The 11,996-nt window shown below is 33.8% G+C and overlaps 1 protein-coding gene across 1 annotated transcript in view; it reads right to left on the bottom strand.

The window, feature by feature from the left end:
• The window catches only part of LOC104402999 (ribosomal protein S6 kinase alpha-3), a gene marked incomplete at its 5' end in the record, with an annotated part of 14,223 nt that extends 2,449 nt beyond the window's left edge, over nucleotides 1-11,774 (bottom strand). Inside the window, 6 exons of the mRNA XM_010011016.1 lie at nucleotides 1,468-1,585; nucleotides 2,651-2,727; nucleotides 2,916-3,077; nucleotides 5,349-5,507; nucleotides 9,794-9,883; nucleotides 11,649-11,774. Coding sequence (XP_010009318.1) covers nucleotides 1,468-1,585; nucleotides 2,651-2,727; nucleotides 2,916-3,077; nucleotides 5,349-5,507; nucleotides 9,794-9,883; nucleotides 11,649-11,774 — 732 coding nt within the window. The remainder of the gene's footprint in view (nucleotides 1-1,467; nucleotides 1,586-2,650; nucleotides 2,728-2,915; nucleotides 3,078-5,348; nucleotides 5,508-9,793; nucleotides 9,884-11,648) is intronic.
• Nucleotides 11,775-11,996: the final 222 nt, after the last annotated feature.

Here is an 11,996-nt window from a genome sequence, read left to right as displayed (position 1 = left end):
TCCTGCTGACCATATATGTAAGATCTTGTTTGTCGGTCATGCCACTCAGCTCTGCTGAGATGAAACACCATATTCTATTTTCTCTCTTTACATGGAAATGGCTCTCAGCATTTGGTGATACACACTTTTGTTTTGATACATCATTTTCTACCACCTTTTCAACTTCTATTTTATCCTTTTGAAATTACGGTAGTGAGAAATGCATACAACACTTAAGATGTTGAAAACATTTATACAGCAGCCTAATATTTTATAGGTGCCCTTAGATGTCAGTCAGTAAGGGTAAAGCATAAATAATATTTCTACATTAAGTAATTAGTTGTAGAGAAACACAGTGGATTAAATCTGTATCTAAGATAATTTCAATTACATTAGCAATACTGGACATTTTCATATAAAACACTTTTGTAATTCAAATAAGAATGTGACCACAAAGATACTATTAAAAAGGAATCTTAAATTTTTTTTCATAGCTGGTAAGATTTTGGTTCATTCTAGACTCCCAAGTACAACTGAAAAGAATGGCCCTGAAAGAAGAAAAAGCAGATGCTACCAGACTAGTGTAAACATGTTATTCTAATAGATTGATTTGTCCAATCCAGTGACACTATTTGTGCAAAAATGGCTGAATTACGAGAACAGTTCATTAGAAAGCACATCACAAATCAAGCAGCAAGGAAAAGCACAACATGTATAAGTGATTTTTTGTAAAAACTTTAGGACTTTACTGCTCCTTCACAAATAGGGAATAAAGGATATTACACACTTCAGTTTAGAGACAATTCAATGCTAAAAATGTACTCCCCTCCTCTCCCTTCAAAAAAGTTGTTTAAAATTTTTACTTCATACAAATGTAGTAAAAAGAAAATATAATACTTCATTGGTTGGTGAGTGTGGTTTTGGTTTTTGCTGGGGTTTTGCTTGGTTTTTTTCCTTTTTTTTTTTTTTTTTTTAAGTAGATATGACATCCTTAAGGACCAAAAGTTCTTACTTAAAAGAGTAAGCTGCTCAATCCTAATGAAAAAGTATGAGATAAACTGTTCTGGGTAACTCTGAAGAACTGACCCAACAGAAAAATGTTAAAAACTATTTATTTTTCTAGCCTGAATCAGCGGAGCACATGGTAATCATCATAGTATTTTCATTATCCTGATTTAGATTTTTGAATGTTATGCTTCCACTTGAATTTTAATTACAACATTTCTCATTATGGGTGATTGTGCAAATGCTGATAAAATACACTATATTTCTAAGGACAGTTGTTAACTGCTATAGTATAAGGCGCACCTTTTTTTTTTTTTCTACATGCAAGGGACTATTGAAATGTGAAAGGATCATAAACAGGAAACAAACTTCTAGTATCAGTATTTTTACCCAATCATACGTGATACAACATACACATTATAAGCAACATGTTACACTGCAACCCACTTCTCACACCAGAAAGGACAAAGCAAATATACTTGCCTTAGCTGTTTCTGAAACAGTATTCCAATAACCACCGCTGAGAGAGAACTTTCCACTACCTATTCGGGCCAAAATCTCCTCTGGGGTATCATCAGGACCATTTGCAAAAGGAGTGTAGCTATTTAATCAAACAGTTTCAATGTTAACTTCCATAACCTGGACCTCTATAGTTGTTATAAATCTGATCATAATATTCAGTGAGTTCAACATAAATATAGTCAAAAGATAGTCAAATAGCTGTAAAGAAATCTTTCTTAACATATGAAAACGGATAGCACTGACTATAGAGCTGTTCTTAGTGCATGCATTCCCTCTATATCTGGTATGAAAACCAAATTTTTTCCTATAGCAGTCTAAGTATTGGTAGTTCCTGAATTACAGAAAGTATTCCTTAAGCCTTTACATTTTAGTAAAGTAATAAAACAAGCTGTTATAAAATTAAAAATGAAGACACTATGAAGAGGCTGAAAAAGAACAAATGCTAGTTTGATACTAGAGGAAGGAAGGTGCAGCAATTTTACTTGCTTTACTATAAGCATTCTTGCTGCTGCTGCCAGAATATCCACAAGCAAAAAGACAGGTGTTTCAAACCAAGTATGTTTGTCACTGATTTTAAAATGCCAAAATATCTCTGATGATACTAACTCTCAACCAAAATGGCAATCTGAATAATCCATCATAAAAAGATAATCTATTTGGCAGGTGCAATAGCAGCTATCTTTTGAACTTGTGGAACTATACTTGAATTTATTATTCATCATATAATTAATTTCTGTTGCATACATAAACGCACTTCTGTTGCAGTTATTATGTCATAAGTGCCTCACTTCAAACTATCCAGTGGCTGAATCTTGCATGCAATCATGCTTCCATGCATTGAAATTATATTTGCAACATGTTTCCTTCAACATATATGCTGCTTAATCAGCTAATTTTCATATGAAACAATCAGTTCTTACTCCTAAATCACCATAAAGCAGAAATTAAACCCCTAAAATAGATGAGACAAGAGAAGCCAAGAATTTTTCACATTGTTCCCTGCAAACGTGGCTTCTACTAGAGACAAAGCATATGCTACCTCTGCCTTGATAGAAACATCTTCAACAATGTACCTGCATTTATTATTCTTGTTGTTTATATTGATTTGCTATTCTACAGCAAAGCAAACTAAAATTACCCTTACCCAGTCAGCATGGTATAAAGCAGAACTCCAAGGCTCCATATGTCACATGCAGCATCATAACCTTGCCTCTTTAAAACCTGAGGGAGACAAGTATTTTTTTCTGAAGTAAAAAATGCTTAGAAATGCTTTGATTATACCACAAATAGTGACATTTCAAATTATTAAGGAGTGATTTCACTTGTTGCACAAGAATGGTGCAAATATCTAACTAGCAAAAAAACCCCCTCAAAATAAACCAAGGCATATAAGCTATCCTGCTATTTACCTCTGGTGCAACAAAATTTGCTGTGTAACATGGAGTCATCAGAAGACCATTTTCTGCTCGTAGTTGTTTTGCAAAGCCAAAATCACAAATTCGAATTGATTCTGGATTACCAGATTCATCGACATAAAGAATATTGCTAGGCTTCAGGTCTCTGTGAACAACCTAAAAAAAAATAAAACAAACCACTAAATACAATAAACTAAACATATAAAAGGTTTTATAGTTCTCAATTCTGCTACCTATTTTCAAATGTCCCATCACCAATCACTTTCCAGATTTTCAGCTTCTAATATCACCTACAGTATTCAGATGCTCAGTGGTGTCTCGAGTACTACAGTTCTAACTTGGAAACTAATTATAAAGCCCCATGCAGACATTGCACTCTCCCCTGATTTATGTTTACACACGATTCGAGATTTCTAGTTCTAGTGGGTGAATATACGTATTTCTTATTTTAACATGCATACCTATGAGGTTCTTTAAATCAGAACCTTTGGCTAGTAGTATATTTTGGAGTCATGGATGTCTGTAGCTGCTCTGCTACATAACAGCACGCTAGTTACTGCTGAAGCAACCCTCTGTATTCCATTCTCTTCATTCAGATAGTCTGAATTAATCTAAGTGCAAACATTTAAGGCCTAATTAAGGATGAATTTTAATGCAGTTCTTGCAAAAAATAACAAAATAGCAAATAGGTATTTTCCTAATGAATTGGCATGTCAAAAAAAAATAAAAAAAAATCCCACAGTGGTTCCCAAGTGGTTATTTTGTAGAGGCTTAAGATGTGAAATGCTTGACAAAAACTGTAGAAGCTGCCAAAGATCTTATTTGAAGCTGTGTTATAGCAAGCCTTCATAAAGCCTGGAATTCACAAGGACAGTCTTTGAAATCAGACGACCTGTTACATTTTCTTCACAAGACAAATTAACCTAAAGCCTCTATATTCTTTGCTCTGGAAAGAAAAGGGTATAATACTGTAGGCAGCAGAGTTGATCTAAATGTCTTCTTTTAAATATTTAAATAGACCTGCTTTGAAGGCCTTTATCTTCCTGATTGTCCTATGTATTTGATAAATAATAAAACAGCTTTTGCGGGGTTACATTTGAATGCAAAAGATTGTGGTGACATATTTCAAGAAGGTAATCACATTAGAACAAGAAGATACCCCAAAACTTCTGCAAGCGAGTGATGTACAGAACCAGAAGCTCTATGCACTCTTCCAGAAAGCTAGCAGTGTTTGAAAAAAGTAAGCAATCTAAGATCAAGAAGTAAAAGACTGCAGAGGGTCTGCGGATTGTAAGGCCATTTAACACAGTAAGTCTCTTTAGCTTTTTCAGCATGCAAATACTCTGCAATTCTCAGATTTAACAAAATAAATACTTAAAATTATGGAAATAAGCATCTTGTAAACTGAAATATACAAGTGATATTAAAGAATTTGAGTTGGGTAGATGTTAAAGGAAACATCCTCGCTTGAGATGTCAGTGTATGACAAAACTGGCTCTTGATGGCCCTCTTTTTTTTTGGCATTTAGATAGATAAGAATTCTTTTTCTCTAAGTAATAAATAAAATAAAGGAAATAAATGAAATCCTTTACTGCTACAAGAGGCAGAAAAAAAACCTCCCAGTTTTATTCCTGTTGGTGGTTTTAAATTTATTTTTTTTAATAAATCCTAAAAAGGGTAGAAAGGAAGAGGTATAGTAGGCAATAGAAGCAGCAGAGCTGGGGATCTGGCAGACTGTTTCTAGAACTAGTCTGCTTGACTTGTTCAGTTGTACAGTCTTGATCAAATTCAAACACTAATTCCTAAGCAATCAAAATGTTCATGTCATGGAAGAAAATATGTTCCTGTACTGTTTTCCCACAGGTAAATTTTGAAAAGATGTCAGATTGTTTAGATTATATTGATACTTTGAAACTTTATTTTAGAGCAAAGAGGAGAGCAAACCAATAGACAGGATGTTTCAGTTATTTTTTAGCATCATGTTTTTGATTAGCAGACTCAATCACCTACCAGCATGCAGAAATAATCTGTTCCAAGATGTGATAGATGGAAAATAAATTTTCAAGGTGTGCCACAGGATGGGGTTGGAATTACATCAGGTCCCATGGCTAAGCAACAGCACTGGTCCTAACACTTCCTCCTGGCTAACTTCCTCTCATATCCTCTCTATTAGTTATTATATGCGTATTCCACAGAACTGCTGACAGACTGCATGAAGGACAACAGAAACAGTTGCATCATCTCCATTATCTGGAGATCTTCACATGATGAGGAATGTTTTGATTTCAACAAAAATTTCTGCTGCAGTGTAATTACTTACCAAAAATTACTTAATTACCACTCAGAACATATCAAGATATGAGTTTATTCTTCTGAAAGAGAAGAATATTAACACCTCTAAGCATTTTGTTTGAGATGAGAACTTACCCCTTGCGCATGGAGATATTGAACTGTTTTTGTTATTGTGAACAGAACAGCACTAGCTTCTCGTTCTGAGAAAAATTTTTGCCTAAGAATTTTATCCAGCAGTTCTCCTCCTTTCATAAGTTCTGTTACTACATATACGTATTTTCCATCATCATACACCTGCAAAAAATACATAAAGATTACACTTCAAAATATTTATTCTCTGCTCTCTTCTTCTGGAATGCACACAGATAGTGCACTTGCATCCACAAGCTGTTTCCTTCAATTATTCTTTCCCATACTTCTCACTCCACATACTTTCCAAACATTGTTCATCTTCAGAAATGAACACACAACCTTCTATAAAAAGATAGTACAGTAAGGAAATAACAAAAATACTGGCATATAATGTTTAAAGAAATAAAACCCCCAGATGAATAACATGTAGATTTCCCCACAGTTTTACTGAACCAAACTGAACTAGACATGGCAGAAACTAAAAGGTAGTAATAAATGGAAACTAGCTTAATTAAGGAAAAAAACAGAGCTAATTCTGGGAGCAACTATTGCACAAAATTACAAATATGAACAGAGCGAATTTCAACTGAAAAGTCAGACAAAAAAAAACAACAAACAAGAACCCAAACCCCAAAATACTAAGTTCACCTCAAATAGCCTCTATGGACACTGAAGTTAATGTATACAAAGTTGCTATAAAAAAAGCCTACAACTTACACATTACTCTGCACATAAAGCATATAACAAAGTCTAAAATTAATAAAATATGTATATTTTAGCCCTCTTAGCTATGGAAAATGGCTTAATTTGCTAGGCTTTTATCTTCCAGGGAAACAACAATTGAGAATTATTTATATTATCACCAGGGGGCACTACAGACTGAACTATACCAAAACACGTTTGGAGGTATACCTAAGCACTTAATTTCAGTTGCACTTTCTTGGGGTTTTAACTTCATCCAGAAAGTAGTTCCTGCTTTAGTGAAACCTTTTACAGACTCTGTTCCCTATTATTATGTCAACCTATTTTTTTTATGATGATGTTGCAATTGTTCTCTTCAATAATATATATGAAACAAAATCTAGTTAGTTTAAGTAGAAACAATTATCCAAGTTGTAGTAAAATAAATTTAGGAATAGATATCAGCTAAATTACAAAAAATATATGAAGAAAAAACCCAAAAAGAGTTTTCATTCCAATTTCCATGTCTTATGCTATCTGGGAAATATAGGCTTCTAAAGTTCTAAGCTTAGAAATATTTATTTTCTCACCAAATAAAAAAGAAGAAGAGTATTAAAGAAATAATTCTACAGGCTTTACAAGCTTATGATGTTAAGGAGAGGAAGGCATGATGCTTTTCTATGTTCTCATCTGAAAACAATTTCCCCCCCCCATGAAGTATAAATAACTTATGATCTATATGTGTTTGTATTAAGACTTTAAATATTATACAGTATTAAAAAAGCAGAATCATCTAGCTGTAGATACTAAGCTGGCATTTTAGATTTTTTAATAGGCATGTTCCCTCTAATCCAGGTATAGCATGAGGAAATTTGACAAGGCACATGCATCTCATTACTGCAGGAGGCATTCAAGCAAAATTTGCACTTGGTTGTTGTTTTATCTGTTACCCCTTGCTGGTACTACCTGCCTGCCTAAAAAACCACAACAAACCAACCATCAACCAACAAACCACACCCAGAACTACACAAACTCCAAACAAACACCAAACCCATGCCAAATCAACCACTCCCCTTGCCCCGATTTCTCTAATGTTATTATCAATTTAGTTGTTTGCAGTTTATAGATACTTCTGAAGTTTTCTTCACAGCGAGGTGCACAGTATTATGCTGAGATCATAAATGTGATGCTAGTTTTTAAAATTAACTCCAGTGACACGCCAAAGAACAATCAGTATGTGTTCTCTAGCAGGCAAACTGGAAGAAACTATAGTGAGGAACAGATATAGGCATATCAACAAAACGTTATGGAGAAAGAAACATGTTTTTTTGCAAAATGAAATAAGATTTCACATAGATATTAGGCATTTTGAACTCATAAATAAGCACTTGGGCAGGGAGATAAGATACTGTATTCAGGTTTCTAAAATGTTTCTGAAAAGATTCTTCAGCCAATGCTTTAAATAACTTAAAAAAAGGACAAAAGTTCTTCTACAGAACAGTAACTAATAGGTAAAAAAAGCTGAAATACATATAATGGTCTGGCACAGGAAGTTTCTAGGTAATGGTTTGTTGGAAGCTTTGTGCTTCTTCCGTTCTTACACTGTTTCCTAGGCATCCACTAATGGCCACTGTCAGAGGCAGGATACTGGATAAGAAGGACATCTGATTTAGCACAATATAGCTCCTTCTTTTGTTTATATAGTGTGTAACTGAAAAAGACCACTGATAACAATCAGAAGGAAAAACCCCAGAGGACTATGCACTGCAGGAAGAATTTGGGTTTTTGAATGTCCATTGTTTCAAACCAAACACCTTCAGAATTAAATTACATAAAAAGAGGGAGCAAGAATGAAAATTTCCATCCTAAGCTGAATTCAAATATTACTGCATTTATTTTCTGAATACAGGAAAAGAAGGTATTTCTTGCAAAATTGTAATTTCCAAAGACATCCACTTGAAAGCCGAAACATTTTAATGTTGTATTTCAAAATAGAAACATGGAAATTTTGTTATGCAATTGAATGAAAAATTGAGTCAAATCAACTGGGAAATACAGGCGGTATTATTTGTATAATAATACACAGTGCTCTTGATGAGTTTGAGGCCTGAAGGCCAAGTACTTTTTTCCTCTGAAATTGTAATAGCACATCACTGTATTGTGGGATATGCAAGCAATCCGCCCCATGCATCTATATTAGGACAATGAAAACTTCAAACAACGTCAAATTCTTACAGTAGTGAGTATTATACAAGTTTCTATTGCATATGAATCCTATACCTCTTTCCTTACACTGGGCATGCTTCCATAAACCCTGCTTGGGAAACTGATCTGAAGGAGAAGTGAGAATGACAGCCTACTGTCCTTCTTCCTCTGTGGACTTAAGGCTTTTTTATTTTGTAGTCTCCTTTTGCTACTTGTGTATTACTGTAGGCGTGAATGAAAGAGGGCTCCTGCTGGGAGATAACTGACGATGAAGAATTAATTACAAAGTAAAATTCAGCATGTGTGGCAACTTTTCAAGGCTGCCTGGGTTTCTCTGTTCTCAGTGTAGAATATTCATAATGCTAAAGTTCAGGTAAGTACTCACAGTTGTTATGTTTGTCTTCCTGCTTAAATAAGGTAACCTCTATTCCAAATTAAAGTAACACGTAAACCTAGCATGCAGAACTAAAAGTAAATGCTGAGGCAAGTTCTGTGTTAGCACAGTTGCTTTCAGGTAGCTTTACTGTCCAACTGTGTGAAGCAGAACAAACAGGAAGTGGGACTGTAATGGTATCTAGCTTGCAATAAGGTATGCTCCATGGTGGGCTCCCTTGTATATCTGACTTACTCTCTCAAGAAAGGGACAAACTGTATGATATTGGTAAGCTGAAGACAGGAGAAGAACTTTAGGCACATTTCTTGAGTACTCATCTCCGCAGTATTTATGACTTCAAAATGTCTGAGAATCTCACCTCAGCTGAGCTCAGCTTCCTGGAAATGGTTAGCTGTTTTGCTTGAGGTTAAGTTTTGGGGACCAGAATACTTTGCTGTAGACTAAGCCAGTCATTAAGCATATGCCTTTTTAATTTTTAATCCTCTTTAATGCATAATCAAGGAGAGAAAGACAATTTTCTTTTTCTGTTAGATCATCAGAATTTACTGTTCACTATGAAAAACCTCTTCCAATTTAGATTATTCTTTGCTTTTTATGCTCAAAGTGTTTTCATGGTCAGAGCAAATAATAAAAGAAAAAAATTATCTAAGCAATCTTCATAGAAAGACCAGATAAAGGTAAAGAAAACTGATGACCATGAGAAGATTTTGTCCACTACACAGTAATACTTGTTACTGTCCATAAAAATTACTTTGGGTATTGTGCTAACAGTGAGTCCTCAGTTACATAACTTTATATAACTTTAAAATTGCTTTTAACCAAATAGAAGTAGATACACAGTTAGATAAGCAATCAAAAAAACTTTGTTGTTCCTTTAAAAATATAGCCAACATTAGATGAATTATTTCTGTGCTGGGATTTACAAAAGATAAATTATTTGACTGTTTAGGATTACGTTGTATCAAAATAAAAGCATCTTTAAAAGATGACAATGAGACATCTCAGTGAAAAATTGGATTTTGTTGAATAAATTGCATTAGGACATTGTTTTATTTTTAAATACTGAAATCCAAGCACATAAATCTAAAATGTAGTTAGTAATTTCTCAAATTAGAAAGTGATATGCAATTATAATACACTAAAGGATGTCTTTTAACACACTACTTACATCTTTTAGGGTTATAATATTTGGATGCTGTCCATAGCGCAGTAGGATTTCAATCTCCTCTGTTGGATCTCTTTTACTCTTGTCAATAATCTATAGAGTAAGTAGATACATAGGCGTAATTATTTTTGTGAATATTATATAGTGTAACACTTTGATGTGCTTCCTAGCATAAACAGATAAACCATATTTATTGTTGGTAAAGGGCATGGATTATAACCAATACAAAGTTTGTTAAATTGTTAACAGCAAAGCAAAGCAAAAAATGTTGGAAAAAAAGGAAAAACAAAAAACGTTCTCAGCTGAAAACAGTTTTGGAAGATATATGATCTAATACTGCATGCTGTGATAAATAATGCAAGGCTGTTCAGGAGATAAGACTTCAGTTCCTAATTTGACATGAGTTACTGGTTTGACGATGCTAATTAACTGACTTTAAAAAAGTTTATCTCAAAGAAATATTTAGTGCAGGAAAAGACAAAGCAGGAGAGTAAGGGAACCAAAAATAAAAAAGGAAAAAGTTCTGAGAGTTAACTCAGATTAGCATTCCATTATAAAAGTTCATTTGAACCTCTGGATACTAGCTGTCGGGCTCTGAAGTTCTCCCAGTGCAAACAAGCAAAATATTATTTTGCCCTACTTAAAAAGCATTCTTGACTCTTTTCTTTCCTCTCCTTCCGAACTGTAGAATTTTCTCTAATGTATTCTCCATCTCTGTCTTACTCTCTTCTTCCTCTTGACCTCCTTAAGCCCTTACTGCTACCAGTACTATCCTAACACATTGGCCACTGATCACCTTATTCTTCTTTCATGATTCCTTGAGGGGAAAAAAGCCACAGAGACAACAGAAAAGTGAGACAATGTTCACAATAAATGCATGGCTTAGTGAATTAATAGCAATGCGAGTACGTTCTTCCAGTTTCAAGAAATTACTTTGAATTGCAAGTACAGAAGTAGAATCTGTTCCTGGTCAGAAACAAAGGCAAGTATGTAACTACCAAACTGAAATTGGAGGGTTTCCAGTAGACAATCCATACAAGGATATAGCAACACATACTTAATTTTTCTTCCCATTTTACATATTCAAATAGTAAACCATTGACATCTCAAAGAGAACTGCCTCAGGACATGGGATTTAAATATTTTTTTCCTTTTTTTCTCTCCTCTCCCCTCCTAAAGTCTGCTAATTCATACTCCTGCTTTCCTAGTAACCATTCAGCCCTACAGTGTTAAACAGAAAGACAAAAAACTTGTAATTCCACTTCGGGGACCTCCACCAATTTCAATTAAGAAATTAATGCCTTCAAAGTAGTCTTAAAAAGCCTGACAGAATAACATTAAAACAACATTAGAAACCTTGTTAAAAACTACTAAGCAAAGACAAAATGTTGAAGTTTATTCTCAAAAGTATACCAGACTTTAGCACTGCTACGAACTCCTAGCTACCTGAATCTACTTTGAAAGCAAAAAAACTATATGTAGCTATGCTTAAATAAAAGTAATCAATTACACATTTAAAGAATTATGAAGTCATATAAGTTTTTCATAGTACATTTCCTTCTAGAAGCAGTCATGTAACTCCCAACAGTTTTACCATATTTACATAGGTATTTTGAAGACTGAAGATTGCTTTCCACCACCTAAATCAGCATATAAATAACAAAACACACAGCAATTCTATATGAAAATCTATATATCTAGTGAATAGTATATTCAGCAAATATTCTATTTGATTGATTAGTATAATTCACATTTGCATCTGAAATTTCTTTTACCATAAAAAAAATAAATCTTATTGTTATGTTCTTAATGGAAAATAAATTAGTGATACCCTGCAGTGTGTTTTATAACTAATTACCTTTACAGCATATTCCATGTTTGAAGCTTTATGAATACATCTCTTGCAGATAGAGTAAGACCCAACTCCAATATCTTCCTTTACTTCATATCCATCAGTAAACTGAATGCTGTTCCTGTGCAGCTGCTACCAAAATAACATTATCAATTGATGAATATTCTAAATATATACCTGAACTTTATATTAAAATAAGTTTCTGAATTCCTACTGATTTGCACTGAATTTTAAACTGATGGCTGTACAAAGTCTAAATAGCCACTACCTTCTGTTTGTTATTAATGAGATAAATGATATATTAGACACATTTTAAGTATGGTACACTGTATTTTAGATACTGATAACATGATT

The sequence above is a fragment of the Nestor notabilis genome, unplaced genomic scaffold, assembly GCF_000696875.1.
Source record: "Nestor notabilis isolate BGI_N333 unplaced genomic scaffold, ASM69687v1 scaffold32783, whole genome shotgun sequence".
Taxonomy (NCBI): Eukaryota; Metazoa; Chordata; class Aves; order Psittaciformes; family Psittacidae; genus Nestor; species Nestor notabilis.
Note: the sequence above shows the minus strand (reverse complement) of the source record. Positions and strands in the feature narration are given on the sequence as shown.